The sequence below is a fragment of the Phoenix dactylifera genome, chromosome 11 (assembly GCF_051530095.1).
Source record: "Phoenix dactylifera cultivar Ajwa chromosome 11, Ajwa_hap1_PhDact_Kaust_v1.1, whole genome shotgun sequence".
NCBI classification, from domain to species: domain Eukaryota; kingdom Viridiplantae; phylum Streptophyta; class Magnoliopsida; order Arecales; family Arecaceae; genus Phoenix; species Phoenix dactylifera.
Genome location: NC_143200.1, coordinates 2,103,682 through 2,127,374, shown reverse-complemented (window position 1 = coordinate 2,127,374; position 23,693 = coordinate 2,103,682). Strand labels below are relative to the sequence as shown.

Genomic DNA, 23,693 nt, shown 5'->3' with positions numbered 1-23,693 from the left:
GACCATGACACACACCATTATACTATATCCCAGGTGCAGATACTATTTCTGTGTATTGGCTATTACCACCTTCTTGTATCAACCAGTGCTATAGGCCCATATAAATTGAATTATTAGCCTCATTAAAAGATTGTTGCATAACATGCTTATTAGCAGTTATAATTTAATTCTTAAATGATATTTGAGTTAATTCGAGGCATTTTCAGCAATGGAGAGAGCATTATAAATGGGTCTTTTATTGCCCATTTCACCAATGTTTTGGGGTGCTGCAGCATGGATGTAGGTTTTGTCTAAATTAGGATTAGTTAATTTGCTAATTTTATTGAGTCTATCTCTTATTTTCTGGCAATTTTCATAATAATTTTCAGAGATATTCTTCTAGTGAATTTCTAAGTCCTTTTATGAGTAGAATTATCATCTACAGGTCCTACTTTAGGTCTAAGATAGGTTAGAAGAGTTCAAAGTCATCAGAACTATGATTTGGAAAGATTTGATGATCTTTTGTGCGGGATCCTTTTGAATGACGAATTTATTAATATTAGAAAGTCCTTAATTATCTCTTTTTGATGTGGTGGAGTTTTGCTTTGATTAGGAGTTCTATTTTGAGTCAAATAATGGAAGTTAGTAATCTAGGTCCATTATAGAAGTTTGAAGTCCTTATATGATTAAGGAAGTTTGTTCTAGGGATGTTTGAGTGTTTATAAAAATGGATTCATGAGGAGTGACAAATTATATATGATTTATGAATTTGATTAAACAAAGTGACTTCATGGAATTTTATCCTCTGTTATTGTCCCTCTTCTCTACATTTTGTCTTCTCCTCTATTCAACCCCCTCTTCATCTTTTTCCTTCTGCTTTCCCACCATTTTGGCTGTGGAAAAGGATGAATATTTGAGATCTAATAAAAAAGGGTGTATCAATGCATGAATCTCCTGCCATTGTAGGGTTTGGAGAGGTTCAAATGTACACGGCCTTAACCCCATATGTGGAGAGGCTGTTTTTATGTTTCAAAGCCATAACATCCATATCACAATGGTGCAACCTTTCGTTGCGCTAAGGCCACCCTCAAATAAACAGATCTAATTAGGTTTGAAATTTGTTTATGCTCATATCTATATTATTTGCGGACCTAGCTCTATGGAGCTGCATCAAGCATCCCAGCTATGATAATTTTGTTGCCATAGGCATTTGCTGAAAATTGTCGGAGATTGATCTCAGCTCAGCCAGTTGCCATATGATTCACCACATATCAATAGATAATTACGGATTTAAGAAGATATTGTCAAGGTAGGGAGGTATATTGGTTGGTTGTCAAAATTGGGGTTCTCTCTTTCTCTGTCGGATTTAAGAAGATATTGTTAAGGTAGTTAGGTATATTTGTGGGTTGTCAAAATTGGGATTCTCTCTTTCTCTGTCGCTCTATGTTTGCCCTTTTATCTCTAGTGAACAATATTTGAAGGACAAGAATCTTGAAAAAGATATTCAGAAGTTGAGCAATACATCATTAAGCTTGGCTTTGCCACCTCCTTCGCTGAATGGCTTTGTGGTCCTCAAGGTTTTAAAAGCGGACGTGGTATGTGGGTAGTTGGGGGTACTGCATAGCGCATATGAAGATATTTTTGAAATATTAAAAATAATTAAGAATCATAAAAAGGATAAAAATAATTGAAAATTAGCAATCAGTAGATAAATTTTAAAAAAATAAATTGTACACTTCCACCCACTTATTGAAAGCCAATTTTAGTTGCGTGACATGTTAACCTAAATAAATCAACAATATGCTGCTGTTTTCTGTGCTCACATTTCAAGTATGCTAGTGCAATGAGCAAACCTACCAATTGCAAATGAAAAGTAGACAGAGAAAAGAAAAGCGAATGTCCTTAGTAGCATAAGGCTCGGGCTGCATATAAAGGCTGCCTGAGCCTATGTGAGCACATAATGACCCACTATGCGGTTCAACCACAATGCAGTGTGGTCATTAGACTACATCCATGTATGCAGCCACATAGATGGCAACTTGAAATAGTGAGTGACCCTTATCTTTTAATCAAGTGAAACCAAAAGTTTCTAACTGATATGTTATATTTGCTTGAGAAAATGTACATGGCAGTGCTTATTTAAGGATTTAAAAGTTTCTCTTATAAATCTTGTATGGATGGTTTTTTTGACTTTCCTTGCTTCATTACTGTTTTGATATCTGTCTTCTCTGTTTATTAGAGGGATTGCATTTGACCTAAGCTTGCTTCACCATAGCAACATAAGTTATGGTCCCACCAATTGCTGTCAAGATCTTGCTATCCACAATCCAGGTCATACGATCTGGATCAAAATGGTTCTCAGCTATCCAGATTGGATCTGGGATCAGGATTAGTATGTATTCTAAGATTGAGATTTGCAGTAGGATCCGAGTAGCGGATCATACAATCCTTTGGATCTTAAGATCCAAATCCAAGTCATGTTTTTACTCATTAATGCACTTAGTTTGCGCACTTAATACCAATCAATTTCTTTAACTTTTACAGTGATCAATTCACATTCAATAAACTTCCAAAACATCAACTCAGCCGTCTCCTTTAAATTTTCAACCTTTAAGAATAAAGAGAAAATATATTTAGTTTTTTGGAGCTACAACCTATAATTATCTCTTCGCCCATTTTTAAAAAATTGATTCCTTCTAAAATATCTTACTATGCAGGAGAATCAAGTTTGATAAGCCTATGTCTATTTACATTTTTTATTTTTTTGGTGGGGGTCAATAAATCAAATTAAGACATTCTATTGACTTATATCATGAAAAAAGCTACATTAACTAATTGAACATGGTGCTTGTTTATTGGACATGATAAAAAAAATGAGCTTGTTGTTGTTGGAAAGTTAAGTTTTTATGTCCCTGTATGATGGTTTGTTACTCTTTGTTAGTTTAAATTGCAGTTTTAGTGTTCTTTTTACCTTTTATATTGTTTCAATCCTATCTTTTTATGTTTATAAGAAATAGGAAAGTATTTTATATTTTGCAATCTGATCCACGTTCCAATCCAATTCAACCTTTATGATTTATGATATGATCCCAATCTTGACAACATTTGTCTTACCACTTAAGAACTTGGTTCCACACTCAAAAGGGGAACTTGATCATCCAATTACATCCCTCAGTCAACTATACATATAAAATCAGCAAGATAACTCTCTAAAACACCAATAAATAAAATGTGAACATCTAATAAACATAATAATGCAATTAATGAGATGAGATAAAATCAACAAATTTCTGGTGCCCAAATCTTCCATTTGCATTTCTCAATACCTTGGTTGCCCCACATTTGTAGATTTTCAAATGGTCTGTTTTGAGAAAGTGGATTTTCTTCTTATTAGAGACTATCTCAACAAAAAAGAATGCCTGTTGGATTCAGAAAAAAAAAGAAGAGAGAATCAAAAATTCAAAACAAATTTCTTATTCTTCTTTCTCAAACAATGCTGTTTTCACCTCTTATCCATTTGTTGCATGTATCTGAATACTACTACTTGTCTTTCTTCTTAAAAGCTATCCTTTTTTTCCATCTTGGTTTTTGTCAAACACAATGTATTTCACATTGCTTTTCTGTTCGAGAGCGAAATTAAATTTAATTCCATTACTGTTGATGAACTTTTCAGTCACAATGACAATAAAATTCTAGTTTACTAAGCTATTGATATTATATATGGTATTTTCATTGATTAGTATGGAGTTGCTTATTTTTTCAAAATGGCCATTAAATTATGTGCATATATATATATATATATATATATATATGCAAGGTATAAGTAGAAATCATACTGTATGGATGGTATCTGCAACAGTTTGGACTTTGGACTTTCAGCTTAAGATGGCTCACTTATATCTTGGGCGATTCACTTATTATCAGGTGGCATGTCGCAGTGTTCGTGCATTTTGATCTAGTTTGGTCTACATTATCATTTTGATCAAGTCTTGATGTCTTGGAAATCTATCATGATATTTTTCTGTTATGGAAGTTCGATATAGTATGTTTATGAATAATCAGCCACATTGACGCTCTTAATTTTTCTTATAATTTTTTTTCTACAAATAAAATAATGCTTGAAAAAATTACTGTCTGGCATATGTTGCTTTTTATACCAGTATGAAGTTTTCAATACTATTATTTTGCCTTTGCTATCTTTATCAGCACTAATATGCTTGCTGATGATAATTTGTGTTTCACGTTAGATTTTATTAATTTAACAATTTATTAACCATTTTTCATGTACCTACCCATTACACAATTTTTCCTTTTTAGAGAACTGCCATTACAAAAGATGACATGTGGTATTCTTGTTTATAAATGACCCATATGGTTAGGGCACATGGTTCTTTCACACTAGGTGTGCGTTATTGCCTTAGGCATTTGCATTATACCTGAAACACTATAAGTGTTGCTGTCCTCTCTGGTTATACATTTTAAGAGCCCAGAGTAGTCCCTAGGATCATTTTAAGCTATATCACCTCTCACTGCTGGGTATGTAATCTTGAGGATGGAATTTTGCTTAGGGGGTTGTATCTTCATTTAAGCATCTCAAGTACTAATGAAGTGATTGACTCAAGTCTTGCTGAGAGAATGATGCATTATTGAAACTCTAGATGGATTCCCCGTTATTTAATTTGTCTTTTACTTTGCCTTTGTTACCTTCCTGTGTGCTAGAGTAGAGTTTCTTAATCAGGGAATCATTTTTTTCCATATCATGGAGTATATGTTATGTTGTGGTTCTTGTATTTTGATGGGTTTTTTTTTGATATACTTAGTGTTTATCGTATATTCTTATTCAAATTTGCTTATTTTGATTAGGCCGTGCCTGTGGATGGGGAGGTCTTTCAAGGTTCATCTACAGTTACCATTGAACATTTAACTGGAGAAACTAAACCTCTAGAAAGAAAGGTTGGAGATAGTATTCCTGGGGGTGCTAGGAATTTGGAAGGAATGATGATTGTTAAGGTTTGTTTGAAATTCCATTACAAGTTATATCGTTATATTTTTATCATCTTAATACTTTTTTCTATTGCCTAGGTTTCTTGTCAAGCAGATATAGTTCTTCGGTGTGATGTTTTTCTTGCTCTTATTATGCGTTTTTCCTTTTGTAGCTTTTAGTATTTTGATTGATACCTTTTGACTTCAGGAGCCTTCAGTGGAGAGGTCATTTTAAGAGTTAGCAAGAAGAGAATAGAGGCTAATAATCGACATAGATGTAATATTTCTTAACATATAATTACCATCAGGAGGTGCTGCATTGAAAACATTTTCTCATATGTGCCTAGATTTGTTAAACATTTATTGTGGTTATATTTGTTGGCCTTGCCAAGTTGTCCATTTTGTATACCTTCTTTATTGATGAAACAATTTTATTGTTCGCCTGAAAAGATGAAGCAGTCCTTTTTCCCCCTCAAGTGTTTTCTACAAATACTTCGTATAGTTCTGTCGACTAAATGAAATTATAAATATGTTTCTAAAATGCATATAATTTGCTGCAGAGAATTTTAAGGGTTCAATATCTATACTGAAGGATATGCATATTTTCAAAGCCTAACTGATACTATTATAAGGACCCTCCTAATCTTGGGGAGTATTAGTCAGCATGCTCCCACATCAGTGTGTAGCAACCTTCATTGTGGTATTTTGAACAATGGTAGTTATTGCTGATATAGATGATTATCTTTTACATCAATACATTTTTTTTAAGATGTAATCTATATAAGAGAGTGAGCCATGAGGCAACGGTAAGGTTGTTATATTGTGACCTGGTTTTCATGGGTTCAAAGCATGGAAATAGCTTCTCTGCATGCAAGAATAAGGCTATGTACATTTGGCACTCCCTAGACCCTGCACGGGCAGGAGTCTTGTGCATTTTGCGGCCCTTTTTACTTTTCCAGATAATGCTTGTCTGATGGTACTTTGTGGTTTAGAAACTCGATGTTGTTTAAAATTAAACAATAGGTTCTTAATGTAAGTATTTATTAGCTTTTCTATGTTATGTGTGTTGTATTATTCTGGATTCATCATTCAAGTACTTATTAGCTTTTCTTTTCATTCTCGGGGTTTACATATATGCTGAGCTGCTCATTCCACAACTTCGATATCTACCAGCTTTTGTCTTTAAATTTTGTTTTAAACTTGTAATTTATTTAGCTACCTTTTTCCTTTCTCTTCTGTAGGCAACAAAGTCTTGGAAGGATTCGACATTAAACAAGATTGTGCAGTTGACCGAAGAAGGGAAGCTAAATAAGCCAAAGTTACAAAGGTGGCTAGATGAATTCGGGGAGCATTATAGCAAGGTTGTTGTTGCTCTATCTTTGGTGGTTGCTCTGAGTGGACCATTTCTTTTTAAGTGGCCCTTCATAGGAAACTCAGGTACTTTCCTGCTGTATAAAAATATTTTTTGTTGTTTCTGATGCTGCACACGTATTTATCTAACCCGCATACTAGTTAGTTCCTATTAAACTTCTATCTCTTTCAAGTGGTTCAATCGAACCTTTTAAGCATGCTTCATTGGAGTTCTATTTACCACAAATTATATTCTTTTAAATTGCAAATGCTACACTTGATCTATAATGAATTCTTTCAGCACATAGTTTGTAGATATTTGTCATATATATATATATATATTGTCATTTATGAGCCTGCATTGATAATCAGAATTCAACATCTAAACTGATTAGTTATTATATCATATAAATCTGATGCCGGAGTCTGTGATTGATGTGAATAAGTTGCATGAACAGTTGACTCGGCCAAAAAGCAAACTGCAGTTTATGCTCATCTGTGCACAACTGGTTCCAATTTGAGCAAGGATTAAAATATCTTGTGCTGGTGCTGCACTGGCCTGGCACTGACACAATATGTACCATTCTGCCACTTGCCAAGCGCCAGTATCTCGCACTGTATTGGTGCTGTGTGCCAGGAAGGCTCAGTAATTTAGTTCATGCCTCCATGGATATAATTGTCACACTATACCCAATATTTTCTGTGACTACTATGTTGTGACTGCATGTAAATCTATCTGGGAAGCTAGTAAGTAATTGTGTTATGCATCTCGCTGTCACATAAATGAAAATTCTCTTCTGTTACTTACATGAATGCATAAGTACAGTAGCTAATATATGGCTAATAAATCCCCATAACATCGTGGTGAACATTTAGATGCAACTATTACATTTTTGTGGCTTAACAAAAAATTTCACCATACAGACAGGTAAAAAATGGATCTATCTGATGTGTGAAGATATTCTGTCCAGCTGTGGTGAGTAGGCTGCAATCAATTCCGTTGAAGCAAAAAATAGGAGTGCTACTCCGTGGAAGTTTTATTTCATGCTCATTACTTAATGTATTAAAATATCAGGATGTCTTGCTTCTAACTTTTTGGCATCGTTAGAAGACATCTGGCTAATTTTGAAGTTTCAAATTATAAAAGCTTCCAGCTGACTCTCCCAACCAATACTCATAGGATTCCATGTTTGCAAATATTGGAAATTAGATAAATGTATTCCTTTTTTAAATGGATACCCTACATAGGTCTCCCTTTTTAAAGGACACAATGGAATGACGAAAACAATAGAATAACACCAATAAGAAAAATTTATATAAGAATGCACACTCAAAAAAGTGGGAAAAAAATAAAAGGGAACCCATTACATCATCATTGAGGCAAATTCTTACTAATAAGTTGATCTGTTGCGAACTATCAACTCCCATCATTATAGAGTGGCCATCCTTTTATAAGAAGCCCCACCCATCCTTGTACGTCATCATGAATCTGGACTCCTCATATGTGCATCAACTTTGCTCAACCCAATGTTTTGGGGCTAATGGTTGTGGGGCACATTCTTACACGCTAGTGTAATGATTGAGGAGGATGACATATGTGGAAGCCAAATTGAGAATATTTGAGTGCAAGAAGACTTCCGTTTGGAATCATTTTATGAGTCAGTGAGGCATTGCTAGTTTAAGATGTCTTTTTATGGTTATATTATCTTTTGTGGAAGTGTGTCTATATATAAATTGGGGGCCTTGATGGATTTGATTTGGTTGATTTATATGTGCCACTCTCACTTAGGAGAACATTTGGTGGAGGAAAAAAGGGGGCAAAAATAGAAGGAAATTAAGGAAAAGAAAGGAGAGAGAGGAGAAAAACTGTTAGAAGGAAAAAAAGGAAAAGGCAAGGAAATAAGAATAGAAAGGGTGGCCAGCTACTTTATGGGCGCACACTTTGAAAGAAGAGGAAAGAAGAGTCCAGCAGTTGATATATGGGAATTCAGAACCAAAAAACCCTCATTTAGGGTTGAGGGGATTGGCCTCATGAGGCAGCAGAACTCTCTCTACAGTAAAACCATGAGACTTGTCAGTGATCATTTGTCATTTTGTTGAAACAATCAAAATTCTTTTTTTTATTATGGCTTTCAGGAGAATTTAAGTTCAAAGGCTTAAAGTTATTGTTATAGATCTTTTTATGCGGAAAATCTGTATAGAAGGAAATGCTTAATTTTCTTTTAGCTTTCAATTTTTCTTTATTTCTTATAGTATTTTACTTTTGAAAATTCTGGCAAGAAGAATAGTAGGCTAGGCATACAACATTAATTTTTTTATAATATAAATTTTTTTCAGATATATGAGTCTCTTTTCGTTTTTATTGTTCAAATTCAAGTATCAACTTAAGTATAGTTCACAACTTCACATCATGAGGTTGATCTACCATATATAGCAAAAGATCAAACATCATTTTTGTCTATTTCCCCATCATCTGGGAACAAAATATCGTGAAGGGAGCCATGGATGAAGTGCTAAGAAGGTATTGGAGGATAGGTATGATTGCTTTGATTATGTAGATGTTGGTTGAGATCATCGAGTTATTGATGCTTCAACTTGAAAGGCCCTTCTGAATTACCCAAAGTGTTGAGCTTGCTATATAGTCAATTTTCATTGCGTGAAATATAAAGAAGCCATGTATTCAAATCTTTTCACTCTTTGCATGTGTATGAATAATGTTGAAGGTGATGCAGATTAATGTATGGATTCTTGTGCATGCGGGCAGCAACATCTTGGCCATGACAATAAACCACAGCATGTTACATGCATATAATTTTGAGCAGCAAGTAGGAATCTTCAGGTCTTCCTCATCATCCAAGAAACCTTGAGATGGGACCACAAGGTCCTAAATCCTATGTGCATGTGTTATTCTTCCATTGGAAAAGTGAATGAAATTTAAGGCACTAGAGTTCTATGGATGTCAAACTATGATTTTTTATTTTTCTGGATCAACTTTCCACTATTGGCAGCTTATTTGCATGATACTAGATGATAGACACTTGAAAGACAGTTTTCTGGGACAAAGTTAAAGGTATTGCCATGGTATTATTTCGGTTCCAACCCCTTCTGGGTCGGAACCGAATGGTTCCGTATGTATACCGGTGCGAACCGGTCCGGTTCGCATGATACAAGCTGGTATTAGTGCGAATCAGGCCGGTTCACACCGGCCCCGCGTGGGCGCGGGGCTACGTGGTTTCCTGTGCTGAGAACCGCGCCCGCGCGCTGCCTTGCGCGGGATATTCAATGCCACATAGTGGCATTCAACGCGTCCGCGGCGGGGGGGGGGGGGGGGTTCTCTTTTGGTCTTTGCCGGTACGGTACCGGTTTGGTTCGGTATCGTACCGGTACCGATGCCCATCGGTACGTTGGTACAATCGGTATGACGAACATTAAATGTTGTACTATTGCTGCTGCATATATGCAAAGAGGATGCATTCAAAAGCAAATGAACACTGTAGCAAAGGCATGATACTCAACTAGGTTGAAATAAGGATGCTGTTGCATGGTTGATTTGGAGTTGTATGCTCTTAGAAGGCCACAAGTGAGACAAAATCACTTAGCGGAGATTTTTACATGCACAAGTTTTCCTAATATGCATGCAGCATGTGCATTAAACATATGGCATACAAGCCAAAAAAGGAGTGCACAGGTTGTTTTGCGTGGAAGGGCAAAGTGGTTGTTCTGCAAACTAGAACACATTTAGATCTGATTCATTTCTATACCTGTCAGATTGCTCACAGCTCTGGTTGAGATTAGGCAGTGCACTTTCATGGCTGCCATTGCGTAGTGTCCAGGTTTCTTACAGAAACTATTTGCTGGTCATCGGGGCAGGGGGGCCCATGAGGTGATGGGTGTGATTTCACATTTAGTGGGAAACAGTGTAAATTCATTTACTGAAACCATACTGTCAAAATGAAATGTTCGATTCACTATCGTACACACAGTGATACTATGGTCCATGTCTCTGATGCCACAACTGTTCACTGTTCTCTTAATATTTTTGCTTTGAGGCCCAGTTGAAGTTCTTGTATAACACATTATGTAGAGCTTATTGGATGATTTTATAACAATGTCTAAAGCTGATATACGGGCAGAATGGGATTCACCCAGTACCAAGGCACTAGCAGGTTCTTGGTTAGTCATTTAGAGGTCTATGAGGCTAATCAAGAAATCATATATAAAAACAAATCCAAAAAATGATATAAGTCCAAGAAATACATTCCAACATCTAAAACATATCAAAGGCGTCTTTGTGGCAATAGCGTAGTTACTCTCGGTTTCACTGCTCGGAGCACCATCAGCAATAACAGCCTTGGTCATTTCCTCTGGTGGAGGCAGCAGCAGCAGCAGCTGTGCCACTGGTGGCAGTAGCAATAGAATGAAAAAAGGAAAGAGGAACAAGGGGAGAAGGTATAAAAAATTACAAGCATTTGTGCTGTTTGCCTTCACAAGCATTGCCTGAGATTGTTGGCCCTGAGTCCCAGAGCCACTAGATTCCACCACTGTTGCTCTCTTCTTTCTCTCTCTTCCTTTGTTGCTTAACCTAGGGCACAGTGCAACAGGGTAATGTGGTGACTGCACAAATCATGCTCTACTTGCCTGACCCAAGCACTCGCCTATGCACCCATAAGATGTCCAGGATGTCTTGGCACCTTCCAGTGCATGACTTGCATTGACCTAGCTTGCAGGCTTAGGTGAGGTGCCTGAAAAATATGGCACATTTTTAATCCAAGTTTGCATCACAAGTTACTGTTTTTAATAATTATAGAAGCCTTCACACTTCTCGGCAAGACTGAAGCACATTAAAGGAGCTCAAAATATTCTAAATTGATTAAATTATAGCAAAATAAAAGAGGAAGCAGTTTAACATCTTGCTGTTCTTTTCAGCAAGGAACATAATACTTCCTTGCCTATCATTCCTCTTTTTCGAGTTCTCTTGCCTCAATACATAAAACACCTACACATATGGTGTTCTTCCAAATTTCTGATACAAAGAGCTTTAAAGTAAATATTTCCATATAGATAAAACTGATGGACCTGATAAGAGCTTACATTAACTAGTTAAGTCAAAATCTGAAGGGATAATAATTGGACATATGAAAAGCTGCCATGCAAATTCTAATTGCTATTTAAAGTTTATCAACTTATGCTTCTTAAGATGTGTGTGCACGCCATAACTTAAAAATGTTCCCTTTTGTTGTCTGGAGAAGTTCTATAGATGTTTCATATGTAGTGCTTTGATCTAACTTTTTTTCTCTGTTCAACCTTGTATCTGTATAACCTTTTTCTTAAAACATTATCTCTTTTAGTTTCCAGGGGTTCAATTTACCGTGCTTTGGGGCTTATGGTTGCAGCATCTCCATGTGCATTGGCTGTAGCCCCTTTAGCATATGCTATTGCAATCAGTGCCTGTGCTAAGAAGGTAATGTGGTCACTCTTTAGTGCTTTCCATTGGTAGAACTGTACTGACATATCATATTTGAATAATCTATTGATTATTACTGTATTCACTCGTAATCTTTATGGATGTTTTTGTCATTATTTGTATCCACTTGTTCACATATGGCTAGAAGATCGCTTAAAATATATTCAAAATTTTTTATTTATTATGTCTGATGCATTTGATGTCTTTTTTTTGTTTACTTTCAGGCCTAGAAGGGAGGGAGAACCTCTTATAATTGTTCATGATTTTTATTCTCTTGTTTCTACCTCTTTCCTAGGACATCTATATTGCGCATAGCCTCTCTCATAGATGGAAGAAAAATAGAAAATAAGATCAAGAAGAATACATATTTTAACAGAGGAGCCATAAAGCTAAATGCTATTCTTCTTGACATCATCTAGTTGCTAATTACATTTCAACCTATGGAAAAGATTGCCATTGTAGACAATTTCAAACGTGGTCTTGTTGTGTTAGAAAATAGCCTATTGTATTAATCATTCAGTTACAACAATTTTGTACATGGGATTAAGACAAATTTATTTTGGAACAAGGAGCTATAAAGCTTGAAGATGTTTTTCCTGGATTCATTAGTTGCCCAGTTATTTAGTCAAGGAATAAAAATACCTTGGTTTGTGTTTGTGAGGATATGCCCTTATTGTGCTTTAAAATAGCCTATAATCTCAATAATTCACACTGATCTTATGTCTTATTACATTCTCTTTAGCAAAGATCTTAGAACAATTAAGCAAGACTTCTTCGATAAATTGTGTGACTTCTCATATACATTGTAATACTAAACTTTATTTAAGTATTATTATGCATTTTTCTCTAATTTCTAGTTTCAGTCTGCTTTTGCAAGTTGAAATCTAGGTGTTTTTTTCCGTTTACCAAGCAGTGTACAGTCTTAACTTTTGTCTGGGCTCACGAACATCAATACTCAGGGCGCTAAACGAGGATAATATAAAAAATATTCTTCCTTCAGCTGCTCCTCCTTTTTTCATATTATTATATCGCACAAGTGGCCACAGGCTTTTTAACGAACTGTTTGTAGCTACCTTTTGACAAACAAGGGCAAAATTAGGAATTTTCTTTATGGAGGGAAACTTGTCATTTAACAGTACTCGATATTTTATACAAGTATGCTGTGTATTAATTTTCACTTAATTTGAAAACTTGGATTCTGAGTGTCTAATAGATTAACCAAAGAAAAAATGTTTTTTCTATTAACATTGTTAGATTCATACATATGATATGATTCCTTAAAGGCCTTAAATTTCTGACAATGTACAGGTGTTACTATCTATTATAACTTTATATTGTGACAGATAAAACTGCAAATTCATGCATTGATTTAAGCTGTTAACCAGGCCCGAGCTAATTTAGTTTCAATAACACCTAAAAAAGGGTTAAAATGGCCCTTAATGGTTGGGGGAAAACAAAACAGATGACCTCTCATAACTTGGTCACTAGAGTGGCCTTATTGTTACCCCCAAACCTTTTTATCTCAACCTAAATGGAGGTATGTTCTTTATGAAATTTAAATGATCTTCTCAAAATGAGAATTTCATTTGACTAAATTAAGCTAAGCTAACTTGTTAGTATTGATGCTTGATTTCATATTATTATGTAGATTTGGCATTTATATAAGTTATCTTCAACAGAATTTGACATAAAAGTGCTTAAAAGCAACAATATATGCCTAAGTTTGGGAAACTGCTATTCATGCCCTATCAACTGGGACCACCTTTTAACCAAATAACATAGAGGGAGAGATGTTCTTTTATTCATTAATCATCCATATACATACATATCAAGGTAGGCTGAACCAATACTAGTAGGCGTACCGGTCGCCTACCAGACTGGTTCGTACCAGAACCGATCCAGTAAGAACCAGTCTTCTGCCTCCCCTTTTTTCGGTTCACGTCTGCACGCGGACGCGCGCGGATGCGGGTACATAAAAGGCCATAGAGTGGCATTAAATGCCACTTTGTGGCATTTATGACCTGCGCGGGGCAGCACGCCTGTGCGCTGCCTCGTGCGGATAAACTGGCCCGTACGGCCGCGCTGCCCTGCACAGGCGGAGGAATTGCCCGCGGGGCGGTTCCCAACGCGGAGAATCGCGCCTGCGCGGGGCGTTTTGCTCTGAAGGAGCACGTGGCCCGAAAAAATTGACGCACAGGCCGGTTCGCACCGGTACGTCACCGGTACACGACCGATACCGAGCGGTACCGACCGGTATGGCAGACGTACCGGCCAGTTTTCCAAATAAAAGCTTCCGGTACCGGACTCCACACTGATCCGGTACCGGGAGCAGCCCCGACCATGGAGAGAGAGAGAGAAAGAGGTTGGGCTACTCTCAACAGTGTTTAGCTCCTAACACTTCTTTCCAGCCACAAGCCTGCTTTAAGATCCATGCCATGTTAAAAATATGCTAACATTATACCCTGTTTACTATCACTTGCTCTCTTCCTCACCTCATCCAAATCTCTCTCCCTCATGTCCCACCCCCATGCTGCTACCTCATGATGCCTTGCAATCACCCCAAAATCTACATCTTCTATATTTCCTTCTAGAGCTTGTCTGCTTCTAAATCCACTACTATACGGACAATTGATGGCAATGCTGGTCAGCAGCCTTTGGAATGAGCCTCCAAAGATTTTTTTTGTGATGATCATCGGTGTAGGACCAATTTGATTTTGTACCTGTCTCCAATCTAGCGATGAAAATAAGGAGGGAGTGGCATCCAGCATTGATTGTAACATCAAGGGAAGGCAGGGGAGGGAAGAATGTGATGGGGCAGAGGAGGCTGAGCATGTCCATAGCATAGGCAATCAGATCATCTGAGCCGCCATGGAATAATGGATGATGGGGTAGGCGAGGGCAGGGGAAGGAGGAGAAGGTAGGGAGAGTAGCGACATTGTGGTCGTGGATAAGTTTGCACAGGCTAGATTTGTTATGGTAGTGGGATAAGGAGAAGATGGATAAAAAGTATAAGCATGGTGACCATCCACTGGTTAGGATGCGATTAGGGCATTTGGTGGGTGGTGACTAGAGGAGATGAACAAGAGATTAGGAAGGAGGGAGGGGTTAATGGGGTTGAGAAGCTAGAAGCGTGGTTCCTTTTACCCCTTTATTATACACAAATCTTAAAGTCTATCCTGTGGCTGAAAAGTTAGAAATGCTAGGGGCTAAATATTATTGAAAGGAGCACAACCTTACTCTCTCTCTCTCTCTATCTATCTATCTAGATATGTATCTATCTATTCATACATAGATGTGTGTGCGCGTGCACACACATTATATACACACACATATGTATACATGTATACATATAAATATATGTATGTGTGTGTGTGTATATATATATATATATATGTATGTATATGTATATATATATATATATATTTACATATATGTGTGTGTGCCTATCTATATATAAACTTTTTTCTGGATTGTCGAATAGTTTTTCATGACGTCACTCCGCGTGTCGGAGGCATATTGGATTACCTCTTCCTTTCGCTGTGTGTGTGTGTGTATATATATATATTTAACTTAAAAAATTGTGAATATTCCTGAATCATACCTAAATACCATAAGTTTCTTATGCTCTTTTTATATCTTATTTTCCTTTCTCTACTCCCAAATATTTTCGAACTTCATCAAGGTGTTTTTTAAATAATTTTTAATTCTTTGTGTGGCATATGTTTGTCCTTGCAAGGTATACCTTAACTCGAAGCTTGATTGTATGAACATGGATGTGACCTTGATGATACATGTATTTTGAAGTTGTTGGATCGGAAGGCTTGATTTCTTCTGGCATTGCATGTTTATATCAATTGTCATAATTTAAACTGATTACAAATGGATTAAGTATTGCACTCAAGTGGTGCAACTAGATTCTTGATTGGAAAATATTTGCTACTTTTTTGGGTACTCCAAGGAAAATTGCTAGAATTACTGTATGCATTTGTAGTTTTCCTGGATTGCAGTATGTTGAGTTTTTCTTTTATTTTCCACATAATACTTAAAAATGTCAGTATATTGATTATGTTATTACTTCTGCTTTTATCTTCTTATTTTCCTCTTATGAGTATAATTAATACAATGCTATTAGTGTGTCTGATTTTGTTCCTTTGTTTTTGTAGGGAATTTTGCTCAAAGGTGGGCATGTATTAGATGCCCTTGCAGCTTGTCAGTCTATTGCATTTGATAAAACCGGGACTCTGACAACAGGGAAGCTTATGTGCAAGGCAATTGAGCCCATTCATGGGCATTTGGAAGGAAGGATCAGATCTGAGGTTCCATCGTGTTGTATCCCAAATTGTGAAAGTGAAGCTCTAGCTGTTGCTGCAGCAATGGAAAAAGGAACTACTCATCCTATTGGAAGGTAAAACAATAACAATGAAGAAACAATAGCAATGGAAATTATTGGATGTCTTTGTGTTATTGTCATGAGAATTGTTTGTCAAAAAGAATTAATCCTCATTGAAAAGGAAAACTCAATTAATTTCCTGCTACTTGTTTTTCAATTTATTTTTGGTGGTAAAAGCTTTCCCATTTCTCTTTGATGGGTAAAAGCTCAAAAATGTACATACCACAACTTAAAGAACTCTTTATAAGAGTACAGCCAGCATTTTACCAGAAGATACAGGTACAAGCTGAAGTTATAGGAAGGGACCTAAACCACATTCAACTATGCTGCAGTTCCCTATTCTGGAACCTTAAAGTCTTGCTAGTGATTCTCATTGTAGTTTTCCATCCATAATATGATCTAAAGAAAGTGATTGCAACAGTTGCAATTGTGTGTTAGCCTCTTTGTTCTAAGTAGGGTTGTTGAACCTATTTGCAATTGTTTGATTTCTTCATCATATGAAAGTAAATTAAGCGAAAATATTCATTCATTTAGTTCTGAGGTCCCATGAGCAGCAAAATTGAGGAGACATACTTATGCATCATTGTACATTATTTGCCACACTTCTGCCTAGTTAAACCACCTTCCCCACCCCACCCCCCCCCCCCCCCCCCCTTCCCCTCCCTCAAAAATAAAGAAAGTTTGCCTAAAAAACTCATCTATCCATGTTGGAATCTCATGCAAATTCTATGCCACAAATACCACCTCTTTTTCTATGTAAACTTTGTACTATTATATGATTTTTTTATTACCTCATACCAAATTGTGAACTTCTCATTCATATACAATTTCTTGTCTCCTAAATTTTTCTAAATATCTGCTAAATCATGACCATAAATCACTCTTGTTTAACTAGACTCCTTTTTTTATGCAATAAGGGATAAAGGGAAACAAGTGAATCATATTTCCAACTTTCTTATATTTTTGAATCAGCAGATTTCTGGCCCATAATCCCTCCCAGACTTGGAGTTTTTATTTCTCCTATGTGGCGTAGTTGAAAAGGAAAAGAAGTAAGCTCTTTTGAACCTTACTGCCTTGCTCGCTTCTCTTTCTCATAATCTTCCTAATTTTCTTATAGATCCCAACCATCGAATCACTCCTAAGTTTTTGGCATGGATTGTTGTTTTCCATTTTTGTATGATAAAGGAGGTGAACTCTCTTGCACAGAATATTTTCTACTTACAGATTTGACTTGTCAAATCTGTTTCAAACCATGAATTTCTTAGTCAATCCTAATTTGCCAGCTCCAGTCTCTACCAAATACCATACTGTAGGTCACTCCTAAATCTACAGCACGGACTATCTTCTCCTTGATGATATATGGTATACTGGAGATGCTTGTGTTTAACGTGCATTTCACATGCATATTTGCTAGTAAATAAAGTAAAAAAGGAGGGGTCCAGCATGAAAGTATGTGTTGATCACTTTCATGATGAAGAATGTGTACCAATTTCATATTTTAGACTTAGATTTTTCTTTCATTCTCTTCCGTTTGATAGTATTATAGTGAATCTATCATTTGTTATATGCTGCGTTGGTCTGATTCGAGATTCTTAATCCATTGAATGTTGATGTTCATGTTATTATTGCATTACATCTTTCTTTGTTAAGGGAGAATGGGTTCTTATTGATATGGAGAACTATTGCAACCTACATGGAAGGCACGTATGCATCATAACCATAAGTGACAGGTTTTAGTCAACTATCTCATATGTCTAAATTATTTTCCGTTAATTTTAATTGAGGATTAAAAATTTCGCATAACTTCTACATTGTTACCTTTGGTCTTCCTCACATCTTTTTAGTTCTTCTAGACAGCTCCAACCTTCCCATTATCAGGGCAACAGATTTATATTGACATAACCGTTGATCTTAGTGATTATTCATGATTTCGTTTCTAAATGGTGCAACTTCTAAGCATCCTCCAATATGCACATATTACTCCTATAATTTCTAGATTTGCCACATTTGTTCCTGAAGATTTTTATCTCCATGATTCTTATCTTGTCTTCGTAACGCATTTTGGTTTTTGATATTCTGGTCCATGCAACTCTGGCAGCATTACTGTTTTCATAACCTAATGACATGTCTTAAAAGCATGCGGTAGTTGCAGGCTATGTCAGAAACTTCTCTTAAGTTCAGTTATCTTTTTCTTTTTTTCTTTAACTATATCTTGTTTATTTTATCTGTCTTATGGATGGAATATAGCAAAAATGATTGCATGGTGTTTCCACTGGTAATCAATATTAATCATGGTCATTGCATTAAACTTTTGCTGCATTTTTTCTGGTTTTGTTCTAATGATTACTGCCATACACCCTCTACTTGTTTTCTTTGTTATGTAGAAACATTCAACCCAATTCTAGTACCATAAGGATTCATACATCATCCATTAATAGCACGTAACATGGAGCCTTATCTTAGAAGTGATTTCGTATATAACAAATGCAAAAGATAGCAAGTGTAAACATGCACTTAGAATATCCCATATCTTTTTCACAACCAAACTAAAACCTATTAGTCCTCTGATAAATGTCTTAGACACTCCGACATCCTGACTTGCAATTATCAGTATCCCAGTTGGAGGTAAACATCTATTTGCCAATGTTGTTTATTCTGAGTTTAGTAAAATGTTTCTTCATCTCAATTAGTCTATATTTGTATAATGTTTTCTCTAGCATGATTTCAGTGTGTGTTTCATACCAGTTCTGTTACTTAAAACCTTTTTTATTGGTTGGCTACTCTATGAAGGGAAGAAATTGAACTCGGTTAAGTTTGAAATTTTTTATTATAATTTACCTTGATGTATAGAACCATGCAAACTTATTCTCGACTGTTTACTTGTATGATCGGTTTATATTTGTTGCCCAGAAAAAGGTTTTTCAAGTTATGTATGCCCATTGAAAAACTTTATTCTCATATAGCCCTATGCCTGCTTGCTCTGCAGAGCAGTTGTAGATCACAGTCTAGGGAAAGACCTTCCAGACATTTCTGTTGAAAGCTTTGAGTGTGTGCCTGGCAGAGGTCTTTTTGCGACATTGGCTGGTATCAAGGTAGTAGCCTGCATCTTATCTCAGTTTGCTTAATATCACCTCACATATTTTTCTGTCCAAGCAAGCTCCATTTTGTTACATGCTGCTTTAGAAGCATTTCCAGTGAAATGATTCAATTTTTTTTTAGGCTATTTCTTTTAAATTTTGACATAGATCCTCAAGAAGTGATAAAGTATTGCTGGTAATAAGCAACTACTAATTATCAAGCATGGCAGGCCTGTGTGGAACAACTCTGTGAACTTTTGCATTGCAAGTCTTTATTTCTATGCTTCAAAATTTTTTCAAAATCTAATGTCTTGTATACTCTTTTATCTTTTCCTACTGTGCAGCTATGGTGATTATTTTCACCATGAGTGTTCATTTTCTTTTTTCTTCCACATGTAAATGTCTCAAATTTGATAAATTTCTGTACAAGCTTATGCTTATGTCCTAACTGATCATGGAAATGGGCAATGATGGAAGGTTATGTTCTTTATTGCTAGTGTGAATCAGCTGAAAACTACAAAGAACAGTATTAAATGGTCAGAAGAGCATGGACTAGTGGGATTTTGCTGTAATTTAGTTTAATTTTAAAAATTAATGGATCGGGTTCTGACAATTTATGCTATTGGGGTAATTTACAACTGCTAGACATCAATCTGATGGATGGATGAGATCACATCTTATGCAGTCTGGGAAGTCTAGTTGGTATTTATCTAAATTCATGACAACCAGCGTCTGTGATTATGCAGAACTTGATTTGGAGAACCACCTCTTCAATTGGGAAGCAGATGCCACTACAAAAGGGCCTCATCTAATAACAAGAATTGATTTTATTTTTTAAATATTGAAATTAGTATGACATTGAGACAAAAAAGTGGGGGAGATGAACACTTTGGAAGACTAGGGAAGCAACTCTTCCCATCATTTTCCTTTTCTTGTGGGCCCATCTATGCTGGCCTGACACCCTATTTTATTTGTTGTTGTTGTTGTTTCGTTTGACTAATGCCTATGTTGTGCATAATAGTTTTCCTCTTTCTTAGGAGAAAGTCTACTAGGAGTTCGCTTCAGTAAAAATCTTAATTGGGAGACATTATGGCTTTACACAGGGTACGACTGCTACATCTCATATGACAAGCCTGGATACTAAGGCAGTTGAGTTGACTTTGAAAATAGGTTATTGGAACTAAATGACCAGATTCCACATTTTTACTTTTAAAGTACTTAGCTCTCTCTTTGGAACTTTTCTTGATTTTTATATGATAAACATGACAAAAGAAATGGTTGATTATTAAAAAGTTTGTTCACAGAAAAAATAAAATAGGAAGTTCCTATACTAAAATTATCCTAAACTAATTGCAAAACATTGTTTAGCCATATGTTACATACGCACTCCAATTTTAAAGCTTCTAGAAATGCCAATAATTTTCAACACTTGGATAATAACCCAACATGGCTAGGCAGTAAACTTTGAAACATCCTGTTGACATTTGCAAACAGTTCCGACTTTGCCGCTTTTTGTTTCTAGTGTTGGCTGCTTTAACAAAGTGTCATTATCCTTTTAATATAAAGTTATCCCAATTATTTGCTAGCTTAAGTATCTTTGGGACTTTAATTGACCTTGGTATCTAGGGAACAACTTAAACAACATGCATACTCGTGGCTGATTAATTGTTTTATTTGTTAGATAGCATATAATATCTCTCTTTTTCCGTTAGATTCTGTGGCTGTTTTATTTAGCTAAAGAAAGTCGTTTGATACATTTTTCTTGGTCGATCTTACAGAATGTTCCTCTCTTGGGAGTCTCATTTTGACATCATAAAGATAAATAGCTGCGACTAAATGAGCTTGAGAGAATTTGTGAAGAACAATTTTCATAACTTTATTGTCATGGTTGCATCTTGCATGCATTATTTAGTGTTTGGAAGGTGGAAAGAGTCACTATGTAAATACAAAATTCTACTTCTGTTTGTCTTGGCCCACTGCAATAGTATATAATATTTTATTCATGGATTAAGTAATCCTTTCTTGCCACCATTGCTATGTGCTTGTCTGCATGACTTTGTAGACCACTTTTAGCTCTACATGGATATAAATGAGAAGGTTGCATTTGAAGCTCATTATGCTGCCTACTAATTTAACACCATTTTCTCTCTTTGATATAGTCACTAACTGGAGATAAAGAGCTTTTAAAGGCATCGCTTGGTTCTGTCGAGTATGTTGCCTCATTGTGTAAATCTAGTGTTGAATCCTCAAAAATAAAGGAAGCAGCGAGGACATCTGCTTATGGTAATGATTTTGTTCAAGCTGCTCTCTCTGTCGATAAGAAGGTAAGTCATCCTTTGTCATGTACTTGTCTAGGTTTGCAAATTTATAAAGGATTTATTCATAAGATAGCACATCAAAGCTTGCATATATGGATAACTTGCATCTGAGGTAATTCATGATTGTATATGCTTTATTTCTCTATTTTCATTGTCTCTTCTCCCTTAATAAAAATAAAAGCATGCCTCGACCATCTCTAAAAGATATTTTAGTTAATGTAAGTTCCAAGGGATAACTTCTATTTTATCACTTGATAAGATATCTATAGTTGGTAACTAAGGATTTGGCATTTTAAAATAGCTTCCAACATTTAACAATCTGTCAAGTGAAATGAACAACGTTGTCAACATCTTTGCATCGGGTAAATCAAGGAGCTAAATGAAAATTGAGAATAATATCATTTGCTAATTTAATCATGATGTGATATTGTCTTTTTTAATGTAAACATGTATGGATTTCAGAAAGGGATAGCAGTGTAGAGACAAGTGGCCATCCAAGGACTGTTGGAAGTTCCTTAAAAGTAAGAAAAAGCAGTGAAAAAAAATTCTTGATGTAAGTTTTCAACCTGTAGCAACTTCACAGGGTTCGGCAAACATAAGATTAACAACTTACTATAGTGAACTGGTGGAAAAAGGCCAATTTTCTATCTATAAATGACAGAAACAATCAGGAATTATATTTTTATTCCCTTTATGAGGAAAATTGAATATTTGAGATTTTTCTTAAAAATCATCATGAATGCATATATCTGGTGCACAAACAAGTTCAATCTGCAGGAATTTTTTTTTTCCGTATTTTGGGGGAGAGGGGGCCAATAATATAAAGCATAAAAACATTAATTAATATGTAATAGTGGTAGACACAACTAACAAACAATTTGTTGTACAACTTAATTATGTGTTTTTTTCGCACCTCGACTTTTTTTTTCTTATAGATTATAGTTATGAATAATTTCAAGAAATTATAGATGGTTACCTATAATTTTGTGTAAGGTTCGCTATCTTGGTACCGAATCCTATATCGGTACCATCCTATTATAGTGTTAGTATACGATACGAGACGGCGAGGCGTGCCAAGCGACGGTATCGTACGAAACTGCATGCCAGTTCGGTATCGGTACGGTACGATACTGACTAGTATGGCAAACCTTGGTTTAACAACCATCGAAATTATACTTTTATTTAGAATTATACTTTTTATTCAAATAGATTTCTTCTAAGTGTATGGTGTCGTATAATAGAATAAAGAACTAAAAAATTCAATATACATTTTAAATAAGGTCTTGTTTGGCACAATGGGATAGAATGTGTGTGTATGAGAGGGAGAGAGAGGGCGGGGGCGGGGGCGGGGGCGGGAGAGAAGCCTAATCCCATTGGGTTTGACGGAAGTTTGCCGGACAAGCCCAAAATGTGAGGGAAAATAGAGAAGTTACCTCTACATTCTAGGAATGGGAGAGAAGAGTTTGAGAAATTAAGAGTCAAGACTTGGACTTGTCCCTTCAGCCACAGTTTTTTCCATGTAGAGAGAGAAAGAGAGCGCTTGTGCTGTGGTTTATGACCTTTTTTTAAAAAAGAAAATAGGCTGGTTCTATACCAGTGCTAGAAATATCAATACATAATTTACTTAGAGGAAACTGCATTGTGTTTGGATCTCATCAATCATCCTTTTTTGCAATAAATTGTATATTAAGAAATGTGAATCCTTTTTTTATGAAAAAAAAGAAGCATGGTTTATAGAAGATTAGTGAGGCATCCTCATGTATACGATATCATAAAACGTGGAGAGGGGAGAGAGGAGTGGGGGGGGGCTTTGAGAAAATATACAAGCAGTAGTTTGGGTGGTCCGTTGAGTTTGAATTTTGACTGAAATTAAAAAGATAAGGACATCAGATTGCTATTTCAATTAGATGAGATTGTCATTACTAAAATTATAGAGGAGACACGGTGTTTATTGGGCAACATATTAGGAGAGGAGGGCATTTTTTTTATTAGAGAAATAATAGAAGGAGTCGCCATATATGATTGCATGAGTTTGGGGGTGCGCCTAGCATTTTTTTTTAAATGAATGAAAAGAAATTGCCAATCTTGGGGGAGCCATGTCTCCTGCACACCCTCGTCCCCAGGGTGGGACC

At 35.9% G+C, this 23,693-nt stretch overlaps 1 protein-coding gene across 6 annotated transcripts in view; it reads left to right on the top strand.

The window, feature by feature from the left end:
* The window catches only part of HMA1 (heavy metal atpase 1), a 31,799-nt gene that overhangs the window by 3,776 nt on the left and 4,330 nt on the right, over positions 1 to 23,693 (top strand). For all 6 annotated transcript variants that reach the window (XR_015970985.1, XR_005506996.2, XM_039116041.2 and 3 more), the window contains exons 4-9: positions 4,843 to 4,989; positions 6,204 to 6,399; positions 11,661 to 11,773; positions 15,940 to 16,181; positions 19,153 to 19,258; positions 21,403 to 21,567. Coding sequence is in view for 4 of the 6 variants with exons in the window: in XM_039116041.2 (XP_038971969.2) it covers positions 4,843 to 4,989; positions 6,204 to 6,399; positions 11,661 to 11,773; positions 15,940 to 16,181; positions 19,153 to 19,258; positions 21,403 to 21,567 (969 nt within the window). In the remaining 2 variants the exon portion in view is untranslated. The remainder of the gene's footprint in view (positions 1 to 4,842; positions 4,990 to 6,203; positions 6,400 to 11,660; positions 11,774 to 15,939; positions 16,182 to 19,152; positions 19,259 to 21,402; positions 21,568 to 23,693) is intronic.